Below are 22,746 nucleotides of genomic sequence, written 5' to 3' on the forward strand. Positions count from 1 at the left end.
AGAGAGGTTGTGCCAGCATAATGCATATACAATCTAAGCCCCGGCCACTGGGCTTAGAAATAGCAAGTTTAAAAAAGTACTTTTTTTAGGACAATAACTGCATCACCTGCCAAATGGACCACAGGGCAGATCTTGGATTAAAAGCAGCTATCCAAAGGTACAAGTGGTTTGGGCGGGTCAGATTGTGGGTACAGAGTTGCTTTAATGCTCGTCCAGTGCTTGGGAACCGGGCAGTGGTTCAAAAAAAGGATCGTGGCACTGGCATCCCTAAAAAAAAATAAAGCGATGTACTACTGGTACATTTGCTTTAAACAATTTATTTAAAAGAAACTGTGATCTTGATTTCTGCTAGAATGATATTTAGAGATTAGCAAATTTACAGTAAGTTTGGGTTCATGAAATCATAAATTCTCGGCATTTGACTCCTCCTATGGCTGTATCCATGTTTTTCCATCCAGCCACTAAGAGTCAGTGATACATTTTATCATTTTAATGACATCATGTACATGACAAGTAATTTAAATATAATTTGTCCATTTTATAAACCAAGGCATGTCATACTGCGTTTACTTGTTCAATCTCCAGAATGTAGCCAGTGATATTTCAGAATTCTGTTATGATGCTATTGTTCACATACACTGGTACTTGCGTAGGCTCATCGCCTTCTTCTCTACCTTGTCTGCTGAATTAATGAAGCAACCTGTGGTGAGATGAAAAAAACAGAAGTTAGACTCGTGCCTTATGAATCAGTCCTGTATGACATTGTTCTTATGAATATCCGTAGAGCTGTCACTTACACAATTTAAAACGCAGATGCTATAAATAGTTATTTCTTAGCCTGCTTTTTCCAGTTAAAGATCAGCTGGACATTCAAATTACATCAGAATCGCCTACCATGAGGCCAATTTACACACACGTCACTATATATATATATATATATATATATATATATATATATATATATATATATATATAATGCATACTTCCGAGGTGTGGGAAGAGAGCAAGTAAAGGTGGGGGAGCAGAAGTCATCAATTCTCCAAACAACCTGTAAATTGGGACTTCTGTGGATCAAACTTGTACTACCAGCATCTTTTCTTTTACATATACTTAATCAGACTAAGATCTTGCTAAGTTGAAAGCCATGGCAACACCTTAAACTCTTTTTTTATGTTTTTAATGTTCCTCAACTAGCAGACCGAACCCGGACCGCGGAGGTCAGCTATCCGGACCCCTGCTGCAGCGCTGCTCCCTGCACAGTAACTACGACCGCTCGTAACGAGCCCTCATAGTTACCGTGCAGCAGCAGCACTGACAGGTGCCAGGACAGGGGAGAGCGGCCTCTAGTGACTGCTGCAGTGCGGCTACAAGAGCGAAGAGGAGACGCCAGACCCAGGTGAGTATAAGTGTTTGTTTTTTATGTTACATGGGAGGGGGAGTGCACAGGGGGGGGGATATATACTACTGGGGGAGCGCACAGGGGGGCTATATGGGAGGGGGAGAGTGCACAGGGTGCTATTTTCTACAAGGGGAGAGCGCACAGGGGGGCTATATACTCCCAGGGGAGAGCGCACAGGGTGCTATATACTACTGGGGAGAGCACACAGGGGGCTATATACTACTGGGTGAGAGCGCACAGGGGGGCTATATACTACTGGGGGAGAGAGCACAGGGGGGCTTTATACTACAGGGGGAGAGCGCACAGGGGGGCTATTTACTACAAGGGGAGAGCGCACAGGGGGCTATATACTACATGGGGAGAGCGCACAGGGGGGCTATATGGGAGTGGGAGAGCGCACAGGGAGGCTATATACTACTGGGGGAGAGAACACAGGGGGGCTATATACTACTGGGGCAGTCACCCCCTTTGTACCTAATTTCAAAGGGCTGGTGAGAGAGAAAAAAATGCCAGTTTTCCCACTAATAAGCATCAATTCTGTATGTATGTAGTTCAACAAACTTTGTGAAAAGTTAACAAAACACGTTTACTAATGATGTTCAGCTCGGACCTTCACCTCACAATAGACCCTGGTAAGGGGACCTTCACTAAAAGTTGTTGAGTACCCCTGCATTAGGAAATTCAGTTGTCACGAAGAGGTGTTTTTGGTCTGCAACAATGTTTAGGTATGTGGTTACATATAAACATAAGACAGTATTCACATGACGTATTATCTGTAAGTACAGTTCATCTTCTGCAGCCTTGGGGAATCAAACGCTAAGTGTTTAGGTTTGGATATTGTTGCCAAACCTGAACATTTTTACAGATTCACTTAAGGCTGTGTCCTGGGTGTATGCCAGGGTGAAGGAGCAGATTTACCCCTTCTCCCTGGCGTACGCTTGCCTTATCTCCTGCTCATCCGATGAGCAGGTGGGGAAGGCACGGTGAGGTGGAGGCGTGGCCCTTCTCCTGCACATGATTGGCTTCAATCAAGATACAATGAAGGAAGCAGGTGCAGATCTATTGCACAGTGTCTGTGCCAGGTGCAGGGCTTTACTAAGAGGTATGCGCAGGGAAAAAGGGGGTGAAGCTTTAAGATTGGTGTACTTGTATGCCGGTCTTCATAAATGCCCCCCTATGTGTGGACACAGTGGTGAGCTTGAGCACTTTGACCAGTCTGCAGCTATGTAGTCTTGATGTGATGCATTTTGCATCCTGACACCCATCTATTATAGACAGCATAAACTTTTTTTGTAATTTGTGCTACAGTAGCTCTTTTGTGGGATTGAACCAGATGGGCTAGTCTTCACTCCACAAATGCATCAGTGGGCGTTAGGTGCTCATGATCCTTTTGCCAGTTCACCATTTACCCTCCTTTGGAACACTTTTAACAAAAATGTATACCACCGTATACTGGTCACTCTAAAAGAGTTGTTGTCTGCCCATTACAATTTGACTCTTCTCAAAGTTGCTAAAATACTTAGACTTGCCCATTTTTCTGGCTCCAACACATCAACTTCAACTTTGACTGTTCACTTTTGTTGACTTATATATTCCAACCCCTTGCCATTGTAAAGGGATAAAGTTATTCACTTCACCTATCACACACATATAATGTGTGTAAAGGCTGTTACACAACAGTGTGTAGGATGATTCATAATACCTGAGGGGAGATTTCCTCAATAGTTGTGCCTGTACGAGTTATGTCGAAGGATGAAAAGGCCCAGTGTCTTTCATAGCTTTAAAAGAAATATATATATAAAATTAGAATTTTTAAAAGGTTTCTTTAAATTTGGCTGACAATGTTTTGAGAACTAGAAGTACTCATACACCTTCAATAATAGCATCTTATTGGATACCCTTCTTTGGTTTTAAAAAAAGAAAATAGAATTACAAATATAATCATTCGCTAGTTACACAACTGGCAAAATACGATATTCAGTAATAGCAGTATAGTAGTATCAGACACACTTTATGAATTTGCAAACTGTAATTCTAGTTAATACCATCATATAGAGGCATCTACATCAGAAATGTCAAGTTGAGGCCCTACAGCTGTTGCAAAACTACAATTCCCATCATGCCTAGACGGCCAAAGCTTTAGCTTTGGCTGTCCAGGCTTGATGGGAATTGCAGTTTGGAAACAGCTGGAGGGCCTGAATTTGACATGTGTAATCTACATGATATTCACAAAGATCACCCATTGCACAATCTCCTTAACAGAGAAGTCCAGCAGATTACAAAATATGACAGGGGGGAATTTGATAACAAGTACGAATTTACTTCTCCCCGTGCCTGCGGTGAGTGGCAGGATCGGCTGCGGGACCCCCCAAGGAAGGCATTTTCCTCGAGTTGTGATGACATCACAACTCGGGGGGGAAAAGGCCTGTCTGGGCTGATGGACTAGCCACTCGGCCAATCAGTGACTGGAGTGGAGTCCCGCCCCAGTCACTTACTGGCTGGGCAGCCAGTTCATCAGCCGGTTCATGACGTATCTACTCCGGAGATCCTGGAGCCTGGTGGGGGTCCCGTTGCTGACCTGGGGCATGGGGAAAGGTAAGTTGGCACTTGCAATCAATTTCCCCTCCGCCAGCTGCCATATTTTATAATCCACTGGACTTCTCCTTTAAGCAGAGTTGGGTGTTATACACTGAAGAACAGATCAAAGTAAAGCACAGATTGGGTAATCTTACCCTGGTTTGTCCTGACAGGACTAGGTGATTTTCTTGGCACTTAAAATATACAGTTCTTGTTCTGTGTATTTAGGTTTGTACCACATTTGGTGATTAGAGGGAAACTAAAGAGCAGGTTAAAAGACGCTAATCTGCTATTATGTTCCCATAGCACTGGGGAAGCTGAGAATGTAGGTATGCCTCTTACCTTCGTCCTCAGAGTCGTTTTCATTAAATCTTCAGTTTAATGAATATGTAAATTAGGTAGTTTGGTGCACTAGGGACAGAACTACCCAGTCTGTCCAGTCGGCCTGGCAATCCTTATGGACATAGAGCTGAAGCTCTGCAGTGACATCACTCCAGGGCTAATAACTGCAGCGTGCAGGATCAATATTCAAGAGGACGAGCAGGTGGACAGAGTGGATTGGTGCTAGGAGTGAGCACTGTGGTCCCACCCGCAGCACACCAACCTGCCTTATTTACATATTCATTAATTAGTTAGTCTCTTCTAACCTAATGTTAGTTTCCCTTTAAAGGTCCACATACACCCCAGATAGTTGTTGGCCTTATGTTTGTTAGAACGACAGCTATTGTCTAAATTTGGATGATTGAAAACTTTTTTTGCACGATAATCGGCCCATGTAAAAGGCCCTTAAGGAGTGGCTCCATAACAGGCTTTACAAGGTCCTGCAACGGCCTATCCAGTCTCCAGACCTGAACCCAAAAGAAAAAGAGCTGTAACTGGAGGAAGATCTCTATGGAGGAGTGGGACAAAATCCCTGCTGCAGTGTGTGCAAACCTGGTCAAGAACTACAGGAAATGTCTGACCTAATTGCATACCAATTGTAATTGCAAACCAAGGTTTCCATATATCAAATTCTGTTCTCCTATTGTATCAAATACTTATCTCACGCAATAAAATGAAAAATTATTACTTAGAATCAAACAATGTGATTTTCATTTTTTTTTTTTTAATATAAAGTCTGTCTCTCACAAATGAAGTGTACCAACAATAAAAAATTAGACCTCTCCCTTCTTTGTAGGTGGGAAAGCTGGCAAAATCTTCAGTGTATCAAATACTTATTTTCCCCACTGTAGGACAACTAGAGATTTTCCAGTAAACAATGGAACTATGGCATGGAACCTCCTGGAACAAATAAAACAGACAGCCTGACGGACACTTTATACCCAATGTCATTCACAGACATGTGAATGGAAAAGAGTGTAAAAAAACAGTGAAGGCTAAATACATATGAAGTAGCTGGAAAATTATAGCAGGGCTAATAGTGGTATTTGTGTGTGATTCTTTACTAGCGGTGTGATGACACTCATAGGGATTAAAAGTGCAAACCACACTTAACATCTCCACACAACATGGCATTCCAGACTGCGGAGCACTGGCAGTTACAAAGCTGCTTTATAAGCAGGGACCAAATAATCAGCTGAGAACCTATTAAAGTCATTTAGATTTCACTCATTGCAGTCTGTAGAGGAAATGACTTTGTGTAATGTACCACATGCTGTTTTCTAGTTTGAGTCTCTGTGTGACTCTGCAGTGGACATTAATAGATACCCCCACATCAAGGTCCTCTCTGATCTTTGCACTTCTATTATCATGCCTTAAGCAACTAGCATATTTTAAAGCACAGAATGCCATAAAGATTCTAATAACACAAACAGCAGAATGGCATATATAGGTGCCCATCTATAGGGAATTACTCTGTTTTATTAATATCAGACCTCTACTGCATTTTATAATATAACACATATGAACAAATAAAACTGATATCTATGCTGAAAAGCTATGCCATTTGGCTTACTATTTTACGAGTAAAGGATTTAGCGGAATATTTTATTATTACATTACAATTATTCTGGCAAATAAAATGTATGTTTTTATTCCAGATATGAATGACTGCCTGGACTGTTGTCAGCAATGTAGTTCACGGTCACCTCCACTGACTTACAAGCCTTCTTTAATTGTGTTGAAATGTAGCCGTGTATGAATCAATAAAAAACTTCTATCAACCCCTAGCATCTATAGTAATCTTGGTCACTGAGTGGGCAGAGACTTCACAGGAATTGGAAAATAGAAGAGACCAGCGGAGGACCAGGATGGGTGAGTGTAACTTATGTTTACTCCACCCCCTGCTGACCTGCAATTTCTTTCTATTTTGCCAGACAACTCCTTTAAAGTGACTCTGTACCCATAATCTGCCCCCCCCAAACCACTTGTACCTTTGGATAGCTGCTTTTAATCTAAGATGTGTCCTGTGGTTCGTTTGGCAGGTGATGCAGTTATTGTTTTAAAAAACAACTTTTAAACCTACAGCCCCGTGCCCTACGGGTGTGGCTTAGAATATCTGTGCCCTAACTTTGCACCTCCCCTCCCTCCTCCCCACCCTCTTCATCATTAGGAATGCCACAGGAACATTTTCTCGATGCTGAACATTGCACAGGTGTCTTAACGATCCACCCCATGTGCCGGGCTCTCACAGCTGACGGATAGTAGGCAATCTGCCTGGAGCATTCCTAATGGGGAGGAGGGACAGAGAGGTTGTGCCAGCCTAATGTATATGCAATCTAGGCCACGGGCTGCCAGTTTAAAAGTTGTTTTTTTATAACAATAACTGCATCACCTGCCGAACAGACCCCAGGACAGATCTTGGATTAAAAGCAGCTATCTGAAGGTACAAGCGGTTTGGGGGGGGGGGGGGGGGGGTCAGATTGTGGGTACAGAGTCACTTTAACATAGAGGGTCCTCATCTCTATGCCAGAGTAGAGAATGGTTACACAGGGCAACTCTAGCTTTAGAGGATCATTCATGTCCATAATAAACACACAGTTGATTTGAAAGGACCAAGTTGCCAAGTTTCCCCACATATTACAGCTAATCACTGGGGGTCCCAGCAGGACACTGTATTGTGCTTCAAATGATCATTCTAACAGGGACTGTGTAGAGCACATAAACCCTTAAAAAAATTATTTATGGTAATATATATATATATTTATATATATATATATATATATATATATATACATTTTATTTTTTACAACATTCATCTTTCCATTTTCAGTGGTTCTGTTCATTAAAAAAAAAGGCACTCCAGCAAGAAATATTAATTACCTATACTTTGAATAGTTGATAAATGTTAGATCATTGGGGTCTGGAAGCTTCTACCCCTCCAACCAGAAGTACGTATGTATGCTGTTGCTCAGTATAATTTTTCGGGGCTTACAAAAACAGCTGGGTCCAGTGACAGTACTTTAGTATGTATATTTTGTATACTGTTTGCACAGATATCCATTACAGTGAAGTTAAACATGATCACAAATATCTTAGTAAACTAAGACACAAATCAGACCTTATATTATGTAAAAAAAAAAAAAGATGAATACCTGAATTTGAAATCTTTGGGCAAATGGCATCCTCTTTGGTAGTCACTCCTAGTTTTTAGTATCTGTTTCAGAAGGTCTTTTATAGATCTACTGTATCCATTAAAAATGTAGTTTGCAAACACCAGCTTGCCACAAATATACATCTAGGAAACATTGCAAGACAGACTTATGAATGTAATATTATTGATCTCTACTGTGCAGTATACATTAGCCTACAGAGTTCAAGCTACAGCAATGGCTACATTAACCTGTTAACGTTTCGGTACATTTTGTTAATTTTACTAATCATTGTAGCATAAAACTATACAATAGGGATTGCCTGATCACCTGTGTTGGGTGGTGCACAAGACAAATCCAATAGTCCAACAAAATACATAGTCCAGCACTCTCCTTGTGTCATAAAAAGACTGTGTTGGCTTATGTGTTTTGTTCAACACCTTGAACTCTTCGTAATGTAACACAAATCATTCCTGAATCATTTCTGCAGTATGGCAGGCCATATTATCCTGCTAGAAGAGGCCACTGTCCGTAGATTATACCTTTGCAATGAAGGGATGTAACTAGCATGGTACATATGAAGTAACATCCACATGAAAGCCTTGAGCTAAAATTCTTCCAGCAGAATATCACACTACCCCTGCCAGCTTGCCTTCACCCCAAAGACACCCTTATAGCCGTCAATATTTGTTTGGTGTGCTACTTTAGCTATTCTATGGGATTGGAGTAGACAGTAGACAGTAGACAGACCTATTACACGGAACAGTTCAGCAGAATATCCCTTTGCGTACACATAACAATCGGCTCATCTTTGTCTTTTAACATATTTAAAGATCAATGGCTGCTGGCTTCATATCGCTACGTGTAATAGTGATGCACAGCCGGCGACTGATGCTGGGGTAAAGAAAAAAAATATAGTTTATACATTACTTACCTGCCTATCTACCCACGGTATCCTCCAGCTTTGTTCCTGTGTTCTCGGCTCACTGGAGCCGCCTCTGATACTTCCAAACCCTTCTCTGAAGTGACAGGCGGCTAAGCCAATCCTGTCTTAGCCAGTGATTGGCTGAGCGGCCTGTGACTTCAGAGAGGTGATCAGAAGTCCCTGAGGTGGCTGCAGTAAGTGCGGAACACAGGGTCAAGGCAGTAGGACACCAGGGGAGCTAGGACAGGTAATCACATCTCTTTATTATTTTCTACACCAAAGCAAGGGCTGCACAGACATGCTAACAATGTCCATGCAGCCCTTGCTGTACAGTAAGTTGACTGTGTACAGGCTCGGTAAGCCAGCGCTCATCTAGCAAATCGACACTCACTTACAGTGTGATGTCGGGCTACGTAATACGGCCCTTAATCTTCATTCTCCTACACGTCTTGGAGCCTTAAGCACCCATAACCCCATTGCCAGTTCACTGGTTGCCCGACATTGGACCACTATAAGTATCACCTTCAGGAGCTTTGGGAAGCCTCTTCAACATTTTGCACTTTGCAGAATAAAAGCATTTTTTTTTACATCCGTGAAGCACAGCTGGATATATAAAAGGTATGTGTCTCCTTAACCTTAAAGCAACTAACAGTTTGTTGCAGCTGACAAATTCACTCTAAAGGCAGTGGAACCAAAATAAGGTCGGCACAGCTAAGTCTTACTCTTCTGACTACAGTAAGCATTGTATTCGAGACAATTTCAGCTGGGTCACATCCAAACATTAGATCCCTGACTGCGTTAAGAAATGTTTATGTGGTAGACCTGTGAATCTACAGCTGATTGTAAAATCTGTGTATTTCACATAAAAAGCATAAAATATATCAAAATAGCAATGCAATGGTAACTGAAACATCACTGATGACACATTATGTAAAGTTACATTGTATATTGAGGATAAAAACAAGGCATTGTTAAAGAAACAATAGAAAAGCACTGCAAGGCAAAAAGTTCATATAAGGAAATTGCAGTGCATAGGTTTTCATAGATAAAGGGTTACACTGCCACTCAGTGGACGACTTAAGAAGGGTTCATATGTTGTATGTGCTCAGTCCTTAGAGTGGTTGGGGCAGGCAGAGGTTCATCCCTCTTAGAGGTCATATGTTGGATGTGCTCAGTTATTTTGTGTAATTTACAGATATGTCTCAATACAGTGATTAGGACGGTAGCCTGTGGGTGTACAGACAGACTGTGCTTTGTTTGCATACACATAATACCTCAGGGCTACATTTTAATACAAGAATTGGACAAGAGAAGTAAAAATTGAGGCAACAAGATAATGAATTTGCTCCACATTACAGCGCCGTCCTTTCACACTCACGTACGTCCTAAATTCATGACTAAACAGAGCAGCTCAATAAATACATTTGTTCTTACCAGAATCATGCCTGGTGCTACATTGTGTCTCTGAACCAGTAAAGGTGATTTATGACCTGTGATAATATTGCACGTGTTGATGTCATACTTTAGTAAACGGAAGGAGTTCACTCGGCTCTGTAAGACAGATACTGTATCATCACAACAGCAATCTAATCTGTGTACAATCATGACTCCATCATAACTTTTACTTGTTGCTCAAACTGTATCACGCTTCCATACAGACTGATATCACACTGCCTTTATTTCTGTTTTTCTGCTCCATTATAGGCTGGTGGCTGAATCCCTTGCATGTCAGACACAAGCAGCAGGATTATTGATGGAATGTGCAACAGAGGCTCCTATCAGATGACCCAACACAGATGTGGACGAGGCCTTACCATTCCCATGCCCCACTACATATTTATTAGTTGCATTAAGTTATTAGTTAAAGTGAATTTATCAGGTCCATATGAGGTACAGAGCTGGACACCCTTACAACTAGGGCACAGGAATATAAAGACCTTTATTTACTGTGATTGCTACTTGCAAATTTAAAAGCTGTCATTTTTCCAGTTCAGCTGATCAGTCAAAGAAGTAGGGCAAGCCAAAGGAACAAACAAGGCTTAGATGTAATAAATAAGTCTCTAAAAGTATAGGAAGTAAAATTTCTATAGCATCCCCAACCCCCTTAATGTAGTCACGTCAGGTCTGGACATCCAAGTTAGATAAACTTCTGTATAAGAATCGTAAGGAGGCACTTTGCTTTCCGACTGCTAATGTGATTAGTCCTCTCCAGGGCCGGTTTTAGACTAGATGTGGCCCTGGGCAAAGTTGAAGGTGGGGCCCCAAATGCTGAAATATTTTAGCAACAATTTAAGGTCCCCATACATTTTACTCTTTTGTTGGTGGTACCTGTTGCTCCTGGTGGGTTCGGCCATCAGTGTAAGGTGTATGGGGCTCTCTGGACAGTCCTCTGATAGATGATACCAGTGGACATAGGGGATCAAGCTTGATGGAAAATCAATGCCCAACCTCTTTGTTCTAAGAGAGATAAGCCGCCATCAGATCTGTATGGCTATGGCTTTACCCTCTCATAGAAAACACAGGAAAACTCAGATGTGCCAAATTTCTATGTATGGGGAGGACGGGACCAGATGGGAGAGATAATTGTCAGCTGAAGGATTGTTCAGCCAGCAATTATTGGAAGTGTACGGCCACTTTTAAGGCCGTATTACACGGCCTGATATTCTGCAGAAGTGAGCGCCAATCTGGTAGAATGGAGCTCGCTTAGAGAGCCGACTACAGCAAAAGCTATGGAGGAGATTTATCAAACTGGTGTAAAGAAGAATTGGCTCAGTTGCCCCTAGCAACCAATCAGATTCCACCATCTTAGAATCTGAGTGATGAAAGGTGGAATCTGATTGGTTGCTAGGGGCAACTGAGCCAGTTTCACTTTACACTATGTTTGATAAATCTCCCCCTATGTGTATATATATATACAGTATATCATTAGTGATGTGTGTGCAATCCTTGCTGTATATAGTAAACAATAAAGATATATATACTACCTGATCACGTTCCCCGGTGTCCTCAGGCCTTGTCTGTGATATATACTACCTGATCACGTTCACCGGTGTCCTCAGGCCATGTCTGTGATATATACTACCTGATCACGTTCCCCGGTGTCCTCAGGCCATGTCTGTGATATATACTACCTGATCATGTTCCCCGGTGCCCTCAGGCCTTGTCTGTGATATATACTACCTGATCACGTTCCCCGGTGTCCTCAGGCCATGTCTGTGATATATACTACCTGATCATGTTCCCCGATGCCCTCAGGCCTTGTCTGTGATATATACTACCTGATTATGTTCCCCAGTGTCCTCACAGAGCGATAGCGTCCTGATTCGGACAATTTTCGCTCCATGTATTAGGGCCCTTACTCAGTTTAGAAGTTTACATGCCGCTACATGTCAGGACTACCGCTACATGCCGGGACCGCCGCTACATGTCGGGACCGCCCCTACATGTCGGGACCACCCCTACATGTCGGGACCGCCCCTACATGTCGGGACCGCCCCTACATGTCGGGACTGCCCCTACATGTCAGGACCGCCGCTACATTCTGGGACTGCCTCTACATGTCGGGACTGCCCCTACATGTCAGGACCGCCGCTACATTCTGGGACTGCCCCTACATGTCAGGACCGCCGCTACATTCTGGGACTGCCACTACATGCCAGGACTGCCGCTAAATGCCAGGAATGCCGCTAAATGCCAGGACTGCCCCTACATGCCAGGACTGCCGCTAAATGCCAGGACTGCCCCTAGTGGTGTAAATACAAGAACTATTTATATGAATTGCTTTAAAAAAATAAATTTAAAAAAATCACTATAATCAGGACCAAATATTACCTCCATACCGTTATTGAAGAAAACACACTATATATAGGCCAATATTACCACCATAAAAGTGACCGCCCCATAATGACTCTATATACACTATATACAGACCAATATTACCGCCATAGAGTGACCACCGCATAATTACTCTATATACACTATATACAGACCAATATTACCGCCATAGAGTGACCACCGCATAATGACTCTATATACACTATATACAGACCAATATTACCGCCATAGAGTGACCACCGCATAATGACTCTATATACACTATATACAGACCAATATTACCGCTATAGACTGACCACTGTATAATAAATGACTGTATATACACTGTATACAGACCAATATTATGTGGCTGTCACCCTATGGCTGTACTATTGGTGTATATAGTGTATATATAGAGTCATTATGTGGCAGTCAATCTATGGCAGTAATGACTCTACGCTATATACGCTATATACAGACCAATATTATTGCCATAGGCTGACCCCTGTATAATGACTTTATATACACTCTATATACAGACCAATATTACCGCCATAGAGTGACCACTGCATAATGACCCTATATACACTATATACAGACCAATATTACCGCCATAGAGTGACCACTGCATAATGACCCTATATACACTATATACAGACCAATATTACTGCCATAGACTGACCCCTGTATAATGACTCTATATACACTGTATGCAGACCAATATTATGTGGCGATCACTCTATGGCTGTACTATATATACTGTACTGTGGCTGTACTGTATATAGTGTCATTATGTGGTAGTCAATCTATGGCAATAATGACTCTATATATACGCTATATACAGACCAATATTAATGCCAAAGAGTGACCACTGCATAATGACACTATATACAGACCAATATTACCGCCATAGAGTGACCACTGCATAATGACTCTATATACAGACCAAAATTACTGCCATAGACTGACCCCTGTATAATGACTCTATATACACACTATATACAGACCAATATTATGTGGGCGATCACTCTATGGTTGTACTATTGGTCTGTATATAGTGTGTATATAGAGTCATTATGTGGTGGTCACTGTATGGCGGTAATATTGGTCTGTATATAGTGTCATTATGTGGTAGTCAATCTATGGCAGTAATGAGTGTATATATATATGCTATATACAGACCAATATTAATGCCAAAGAGTGACCACTGCATAATGACACTATATACACTATATACACTATATACAGACCAATATTATCGCCATAGACTGACCACTGCATAATGACACTATATACACTATATACACTATATACAGACCAATATTACCAGCATACAGTGACCACTGCATAATGACACTATATACACTATATACAGACCAATATTACCACCATACAGTGACCACCACCTAAGGACTGAGTACCACCTTATTTTTTTCTCAATAAAATACACCGTATTGCCTTAGTGATGTCATCATACACTATACATAGGAGCTGCAGCAATTACATAGGACTGATGAGGCCGGAGAATGGCTGCAGCTCCTATATACAGTCTATTCACCTCAACACTTGGAGTCAGCAGTGCTTATACACACACACCATTATATATATATATATATATATATATATATATATACACACACACACACACTCACACACCCATGAAAACACATTATACAGATACAAACCATCCAGTCCACACACTATACACAGGACATGTAACACACACTACATTCATGCATTATACACCTACATTCATACACATTACACACTACATGTACAGAATACTTACCCCCTCTAGCATGCTGGGTGTAGTGGTGAATCCCCCTCATGTTCCCAGCAGCAGCAGCAGGCTGTCATCCTCACCCGGCAGCCCTCTCCTCCATCGTCCCGACAGCTCCACACCAGAGCAGGAAGTCACGTGCAGTGAGGAGCTGGAGGGAGGGGGAGGGGGAGCAGACACCGAGCCCAGCGTCCTGCAGCCTCTGAGTGACCCCTGATAGCAGCAGCCGGGGATCACTCCCAGACGCTGGAGGACGCTGTCTGTGCTCTCCTCTCCACTGGAACTGCGGGAGGGGGCCCCTGGGGGATGGGGGCCCTGGGCATTTGCCCTGCTTGCCCCCCCCTAACGCCGGCCCTGGTCCTCTCCCCAGTATGCCAATGCCCCTATAGTAAAGATCCATGGTACCGTTAGCACAATGCTTTACATGTACTCTGAAAGTTAGCTAGTATATCCTATTCTTTGCAGGTAGGCTGTGCTTTACAACAAGGCATCTTCAACAAGCATCTTCAGACTTGCACATATAGTCTGCCCATCTTCCATTGGCAGTCTGAGGTGTAAGCAAGCATGCACATGTCCTTACATGTATCAGATACAAATTTCAACGTTATAAAACGGAAGTGGTATACTTACAAATACGTCTTTAAAAGAGAGGTTATCCAAATTTCTTTTAGAAACAGTGCCACTTACAGTCCTCAGTTTATGTCTTGTATTGTAGTACCACACACGGCCTAAGGACAGGTGTGGTGCTGTTTTATGAAGCAAGCACCTATGTTTTCCTAATCCTGGATAACCCTTTAATGCTTCCCATACAGGGAATTTGCATGTTGGCATGGTACACTGTAGTTCACCTGCTACTGTAGTCAAATAATGTTTTATCAAAAAAATATTCTCCTTATGTTACTTACCTGCATACATGGCATACTTCTGTATCGGTTCTTTTTTTCATATAACTGGTCTAGCATATCCTTGGGGTCATTTTTCTCAGAGCCCAGGGAAGACACAACACACACAACTATGACCTGCTCCAAGGATGAGGTCTTGGTTATCAGCTGGTCAAACTCCAAGTCTGTCACTTGGGGAATTTGGTGGCTACTACACCTGCAGATACTACTTTCTTCACCCAGCAGTACTTTCTGTAAGACGACAGGGCAAGCATATTGTGATGTGTCCCAAAGCTTCACTGCTTCTTGTTCTAAAGAAACCAGGGGCCCTGAAAGGTTTGCATTGGTCCTATAATAATGTAAGAAGAAAAGTGAATGCGGTTGAAGCGTAAACATAAAATAAGAATTTGGCTACTATGCAATGTTACAGGAGAGTGAAGTCACAAGACAAATCTAAAAACAAGAAGAAATAACGAATTAATTTGAACCGAGCGCTTTATGTTTTATTATCCATATATTTACAAAACACATATAATAGTGTACAGACCTTGACCTGCATTCTTAAGTTGGCCATACACTATTAATAGCTGACCGATGAACGATCACTCTACCAACAGTTTTCTCTCCCATCCCACCTCTGTCCTCCCCATATACAGGAACATTTGGCACAGCTGAGTGTTCCTTTGTTATTTATAGGGAGGGGAAGTTTTAGCCAGATAGCTCTGACTGTGGCATATCTCTCTGAGAACAAAGGGGTTGGGCATTGATTGTCCATCACGCCCACTTCTATGTCTACCGATATCTCCTATTGTAGAAGTGTCATCAGAGTGCCATACACTTTATATTGATGGTCGTACATGTTGCAACAACACATTTTTGTTAGACATACAAATAATATGGACTAAATGGTAAAGTGAAATCATAAACTTAGATCAGACTTAGGTTCCTTACCCTGATTTATTAAAACTTAAATTATTTACACTTTTACTTAAAGTTGGATCCGCTGCAGTTTGTTCCCGCTTCACGCTTGAAAAAGATGAAGGTCTAAAATATCAAACACAAATGAGAAAAGTGCAATGTAAAGACTCAGAAATAGCCATCATTTTGTGTGATTTGAGGTAGCAAGCCCAACATCTAAGCTAAAGTTGGCCATATGCTTATTTTATTTTTTATAGGGAAAGGGGGATATGTCGCTGTCAGACAGGAGGGTCCTACTTATTAGCACACATTTAAACCAATTTACATAGTTCACCATTTAAAATATTTCTGTACCTGGGTGAAGCAGAACTCAGGGATGTATCCCATCTCATATTATGTGCATGTGCAGGAGCTGATAGAAAGCGGCCATGTAGAAGGGCACTTTCCTTCTGTAGTGCACTCTCTACCTCTCTTTCTGTGACTGGCTGAGACTGTAGATCAGGTGATGTAACTGGGAATGCAGCAGCAGACTGCACCTTTCTTTTTCTTGATGTTTTCGGAGGTGCATCAGACATCCTCTGTATATGCGGAGAATCAAGACCTGCAAATTCACATTGCCTTACAGTCAAACCAAGTGCAAAATTGTATAGAAAAATACCCAGTGACACCAATATTTGTTAAAAATGAATTACTCATAGCAACCAAGCTAAATGAAAACTTCCTGATGATCCCCCAAACTGAAAAGTAATGGACTTTGTAATTTATTTTTTTATCAATTGTTTATTTTTCAGAATTTTGTAACAATTAACAAAGCAATTAAGTCAGTATTCACTGTTTTCTAAACTGTCAAACAAATGATACAGAACAGTAGAATACAGGAACAAGCAAAGACTTTGTAATTTATGTATCTTTGATGTTTAGATTTTGGTTTAGAATGTAATATGGGATTCCCAGAGATCAGCTAATATCACCAGTGGGCAACTACTGGGCAGGGAGTAAAACTAAGGACACTAAGGGTCCTCTTACACAGGCCGATGAAGGCCAATCAATATTGTAAACAAGTGCCGATCTGCTAAATGGGCACTCATTTACTGGGCCTATTACACAGTATGATAATTGTTTAGCAAGGGCTGCACGGACATTGTTAGCAGCCCTTGCCCAAACCCGTGCGGCGTTCAGAAATTATTCACAGAATAACACACATTACAAAGTTATACAATGTATGTTATGTCTGTGAATCGCCCCCTTCCCCGTGTCCCACCACCCCCGCACGTGTACCCGAAAGTGTGGTGCATTATACATTACCTGATCCGTGTCGAGGGCCGTCCGCCATCTTGTGCCAAACGTCATCTTCGGACCGACAGCCGAGTCGCTGCCGCCCGCCCCCCCTCCGCCGTGTCACAACTGTGTTCAGCCGCGATTGGCTGAGCACAGTTATGCTCAGCCAATCGCGTCTGAGCTGTGGATGACGCTGCAGAGGGCGGCCGGCATTCGGGACAGTCGGAGCTGTTCGCCGTCCGCTCGAAGTAGACGTCACTCGCTGAAGATCGGAGACGGGTGTCGGCACGTGACAGGTGAGTATAGCGCACCACACTTGCGGGTACACGGGGTGGAGTGGTGGGACACGGGGAAGGGGGCCCATTCACAGACATAACATACATTACAAAGTTGTATAACTTTGTAATGTGTGTTAGTCTGTGAATAATTCTTTACCGCCGCACTACCCCTTTAATACTTTACCTGTCCACGTTCCGGGTCTTCTAATGCGCATGCCCACGATCAGCCCATGATTGTTTCATCGGCTGATCATTGTCTCTATTACACAGAGTGATAGTTCGGTTGATTATCTCTCCATGTAATAGGGCCCTTAAGAAGGACAGATTATAATGTGCCTTCCCCAACTTGATCAACAATATCACCCACACAGTAATGTTGCAGATCATACAAGGAGATACATTTTCACTTAAAGGGGTTATGCAGGATTAGAAAAGCATAGCTGCTTTCTTCCAAAAACAGTGCCACTCTTGTCCTCAGTCTTTATGTGATATTGCAGCTCAGTTCTATTAAAGTGAACAGCACTGAGTGGTAATACCGCGCACACAACCTGAGGACAAGTATGGCACTGTCTTTGGAAGAAAGCAGCTATGTTTTTCTAATACTGGATAACCCCTTTAAGAGTTCTGGATGACATTTTGGTTTATTTTATAATCCTTAGTCAGGTTCAGGGCTCTTTAATGGATTGAGCATTGACATACAGGGATGCTAGGGCTGCACTAGAGAGCTGCACTATAAAGGTGGTCTCCTTATAGAGGTTCATAACCCACTCAAAGTTGTGAATAACAATGCAAGAAACGTACCTGAAGCCAAGCGATAATGTTCCATCCAGTCATCTACAATATTTCTGATTTTTCTCTGAAGCTTCCTGAGCTCAACAGCTGCATTGAAGTCATTTGAAGGACTGATATGATCTTCAGGAATTACAAGTGTCTTTGCCAGTTCTGCTAAAATCGTCTATTTTACAAAATAAATAAATATTTGTTTAGAAATCAACTTCTTACAGTGGATCTGCCATCAGATTATGCTGGTTTACGAAAGGACAGCATAGTATGGGCTCTCCTACTAGGCAAAATAGCACGTAAAAAGGTATATATACTGGATATATAGTTCATTTATATATATATAATGTATTCTTGAGGGGAGCACTTCCCCACTCCTCTCAGTAATAGTGAGCAGCTGGCTGTGGTGTACCTGCAGTTTGGGAGGAGGGCTGGGGGAGGCAGGGAAAGCACTCCCTTTATGGATACATTCAGCCCTGAAGACATCAACATTGGGACTGTCAAATGAGACCAATATAGTTGGATTAACAGGTTTCAATGCATTTGAGATAGGAGCCTTTATGGCGTATCAACTTGTGCATCAAATACACTGCTTTGGACTGGATGAAAAGGATTGAGCAGCATATTAGAGCATGGGTCCCCAAACTGCAGCCCTCCAGCTGTTGTAAAACTATATTTCCCACCATGCCTGGACAGCCAAATCCAAAGCTTTAGCTGTCCAGGCATGATGGGAGTTGTAGTTTCGCAACAGCTGGAGGGCCGCAGTTTGGAGACCCATGTATTAGAGCAGTGATTTTCAACCTTTTTTGAGCCGCGGCACACTTTTTATACTTAAAAAATCCCGGGGCACACCACCAACCAAAATGGCACAAAATGACACTAAAACAGTAGATATTATACATATAGTTAATATTATAGATTCTAAATGTATTTATACTCACTCAGTGTGAAACCTGGGCCTGTTTTCTTCTCCCCCCTGTGCTTCTCTCCTGTGCTTCTCTCCACCATACTTCTCCCCCTGCTTCTCTCCTGTGCTTCTCTCCACCGTACTTCTCCCCCCTACTTCTCTCCTGTGCTTCTCTCCACCATACTTCTCCCCCCTGCTTCTCTCCTCCATGCTTCTCTCCTGTGCTTCTCTCCTCCCTGCTTCTCTCCACCATACTTCTCCCCCCTGCTTCTCTCCTGTGTTTCTCTCCCCCATGCTTCTGTCCTGTGCTTCTCTCCACCATGCTTCTCTCCACCATACTTCTCCCCCCTGCTTCTCTCCTGTGCTTCTCTCCCCCATGCTTCTCTCCTGTGCATCTCTCCACCATACTTCTCTCCTGTGCTTCTCTCCTGTGCTTCTCTCCACCATACTTCTCCCCCCTGCTTCTCTCCTGTCCTTCTCTCTCCCATGCTTCTCTCCTGTGCTTCTCTCCCCCATGCTTCTCTCCTGTGCTTCTCTCCACCATACTTCTCCCCCTGCTTCTCTCCTGTGCTTCTCTCCCCCATGCTTCTCTCCTGTGCTTCTCTCCCCCATGCTTCTCTCCCCCATGCTTCTCTCCTGTTCTTCTCTCCACCATACTTCTCCCCCTGCTTCTCTCCTGTGCTTCTCTCCCCCATGCTTCTCTCCTGTGCTTCTCTCCACCATACTTCTCTCCCCCCTGTTTCCCTCCACCAAACTTCTCTTCCCCCTGCTTCTCTCCACCAAACTTCTCTTCCCCCTGCTTCTCTCCACTGTTTCTCTCCCCCATCCCCAGGTTTCTCTCCCCCCCTACCTCCTCACCTCCTCCGAGATGGTCGCCACTGCTGTCCGCCTCACCTACTGGCCGCCTGTAGGGCCCGGACGTGCTCCTCCAATCAGCGGAGACCGGGAGCGTGGTGCGCATCACGCAACTGCCCACATTATAATCCCCCACTGATCGCTTCGCATTGCCAGGGAACAAAACACAGGGGCACCATAGTTTGGGGAACTTTCCCCCCGGCACACCTGACCATGTGTCGCGGCACACTAGTGTGCCGCGGCACACTGGTTGAAAATCACTGTATTAGAGGATAGACATTTTACATAGTTTGTAGAAGGTCTATGTCGATGCAGGAAAGAGAGAGAAGGTTGAAGCTGGTGGTGTTGTATAGTGGGGGGGGGAAAAAAGCGGGTGTTTTTTTTCCTAATTTTTTCTCTGGTCCATTTTTTTTGTGTCTGGTGGCTATTGTAAACTTTAGATAAATTTGGTTTTGGCTGGATAGAGACTTGAGAGACTTGACCTCCCAAGTAAGTCATATCATAATACCTAATTATATAGTAGTACTTTAAATTAAAGCTGTTCTAAATTACACATACATAATCATGAAAATTATGGTACATGTAAAAAGAGTAATAAAAAGAAGTCTCCCCAGAAAAGTTGAGGGTTTCCACAGTTGTCAGCCATCAATGTACACCGGGCTGATGGCTGAGAACAAATGTGCTGACATAAATACAGTGGGCACCTGGTATGACAAATACATATAATGTCCATGCCATAAACTGCAAAACTGCAGCCCAGATTAGAAAGCATAATTTTTTCTTACAGTTTTCTTTGGACTTCTCTTTGTGTCCTTGTCTTTGGTTTTCCTTTTGTGTGCTTTGGCCATTTCTCTTGCAGTTCTTGAGAAGAAATTTTCACTGGTCATGAGATGGCCCTATAACAAAAAGTATAATGGGCAAGTTGCCAACCACTGTACAAGTATGAGCCTCCTCCTGCACTCATAACCACTTACCAAATCTTCAGTCTGTGGAGGGGGGACATCTGGGATTGTTGAGAGAGATAAACGTACTGCCTCATACTGCCACCTGAAGATCAAGCTAACAGCATATTGTCCGGCAATCTTAACAGACACATATTCATTAACCTAGAGGAGGAGGAGTCAATGCTACTCAGTGAGGAGTGGTTAAAGGAAAGATTAAAGAGTCACTGTCGTATTTTTTTTTTTGCAGAAATCAATAGTCCAGGCGATTTTAAGCAACTTTGTAATTGGGTTTATTAGCCAAATCTGCCATTATCTGCATGTAAAAAGCCTTTTCCCAGGTCCCCCCCTCCTTCCTCTTTTTCATCCACTCTGAAAAATCTGAAAATTGTGACTTGTTGCAGGAGACGTACCCTGTCTGCTCTAGGGAGAGGGGAGGGGGGAGGAGGAAGGAGGGAGTTAGCCGGCAGCAGAAAGCAGATAACAGAGGATTACAGGCATGGAGCTGGGTGACAGCTGTAATCCGAGCTCATACAGGTCACTGGTGATGGTCAGAACAGATAACGGGTGAGGGATTTGTAGATTAACTCTTTGTTGTCCTGTTTTGGTCTTTTCTTTAGCTCTCTCCATAGGAGAACAATGAAGACAGGGGGGAGAGCTTCAAACTGCTTTTTCATGATAAAAATGCATTTTTCGGATAATAAACCCAATTACAAAGTTTCTTAAAATCGCCTGGACTATTGATTTCTGCAAAAAAAAAATTCACGACAGTGACACTTTAATATATGCAACATAAATACCAGTATATTCTAATGAAATGGTGTTGCATTTTGCTATGTGGGCTGTAAATGGATGAAAGAGCAGGAAGAACAGACTGTTTTGGTCAAGAAAGGGGGATCCTTGTAAAAACTCAGAATTTCCTAACCCTGCCAAGCCGCTTATTTAAGAACCAGCCCGCTGATCTCATGTAATATCAGTGAATAGCTCAGAGCAGTGTCATGTAAATCACTGTTGAACAGAGAGAAGACATGAGCAGTGTGTGTACCCAAAGGAAGTGCCTTAAAAAAAACTTCCCTACAGAAATTTAATCGAGAGTATAGATGGCCTAATAATGCTGTTTGTATCGTTTGTTTTAATCTAAGGTATTACTCAATTTTGGATCAATTCTTTATTTTAAGATATCAGTTATTCAATGGTCATATTACCTGTACTGTAAAGGGATCGGATAGTTTCCCTTTTTTTGGCCAGTCCCATTCCTTTATGGTTTCCCCTTCTTTATTAGTCAATATTCCTCTAACTTGGTTGTATTGTAGAAGAAAAACATTGCTACAAAATATTAGTCACATAAAAAAGAATAATGAACAAATGTAGTTATTTTTGCTGAATATTTCACTGGCTAAATATATATATATATATATATATATATATATACACAGTATATATATATATATATATATATATATATATGTGTGTGTGTGTATGAGAGAAACAGCCTTTTTTATACACCTATGAAGTAATAGATTAGACTGTACATTACTGCACCATCATATATTATATCTGCAGAATGTGGTCTGTTAAACAATCAGATAATAAAGAAAACATGGATTAAATAGTAAATGAGCTAATTTGCTATTATAACAGATTAATCCATATACACTTGTATGTATTGATCTTCCACAGTACTAACCTTTCAGGAGAATGAATGCTGCCATGTCCAAATGGAGTAAATGTGCCCAGCATGGTCTGCTCGGGGGAAAATATGTTGGTATAGAAACCTCCACATGACAAACCAGAATGGCTCTGACATACAGCCAGATGTCCAGAAGGATAAATAGATTGTGAGTTAAGGGAACACATGATATGATTCTAAAATGTTAATATGAT

At 42.3% G+C, this 22,746-nt stretch overlaps 1 protein-coding gene across 2 annotated transcripts; it reads right to left on the reverse strand.

Annotated features, from left to right (window-relative positions):
- Positions 1 to 275: 275 nt before the first annotated feature.
- LOC138775083 (uncharacterized protein C3orf20-like) lies at positions 276 to 22,687 on the reverse strand. 2 transcript variants are annotated; one of them, XM_069955815.1, is made up of 12 exons: positions 22,550 to 22,687; positions 22,068 to 22,188; positions 20,896 to 21,027; positions 20,707 to 20,817; positions 18,181 to 18,334; positions 16,178 to 16,424; positions 15,857 to 15,949; positions 14,930 to 15,254; positions 9,866 to 9,982; positions 7,510 to 7,652; positions 3,102 to 3,177; positions 276 to 700 (listed from the first exon to the last, which is right to left on the reverse strand). In XM_069955815.1, exons 1-12 carry the CDS (start codon positions 22,600 to 22,602, stop codon positions 671 to 673), a joined length of 1,602 nt encoding a protein of 533 aa, XP_069811916.1. In that variant the 5' UTR covers positions 22,603 to 22,687; the 3' UTR covers positions 276 to 670. The 2 variants fall into 2 exon arrangements, with proteins under 2 accessions (XP_069811916.1, XP_069811920.1); XM_069955819.1 differs by lacking the exons at positions 276 to 700; positions 3,102 to 3,177 and adding an exon at positions 5,184 to 5,257.
- Positions 22,688 to 22,746: the final 59 nt, after the last annotated feature.

This window comes from Dendropsophus ebraccatus, chromosome 1, assembly GCF_027789765.1.
Source record: "Dendropsophus ebraccatus isolate aDenEbr1 chromosome 1, aDenEbr1.pat, whole genome shotgun sequence".
In the NCBI taxonomy this organism is placed as follows: Eukaryota; Metazoa; Chordata; class Amphibia; order Anura; family Hylidae; genus Dendropsophus; species Dendropsophus ebraccatus.

Bases quoted from the DNA above. Each gene is read 5' to 3' on its own strand.
- LOC138775083 (XM_069955815.1), bottom strand. From the start codon at position 22,602: ATGCTGGGCACATTTACTCCATTTGGACATGGCAGCATTCATTCTCCT. The intron at 22,189-22,549 runs GTTAGTACTGTG...AATATTTTGTAG, and splicing joins AGCATTCATTCTCCTGAAAG to CAATGTTTTTCTTCTACAAT. The intron at 701-3,101 runs GTATTATGAATC...ATCTCACCACAG, and splicing joins TTGAGGAAATCTCCCCTCAG to GTTGCTTCATTAATTCAGCA.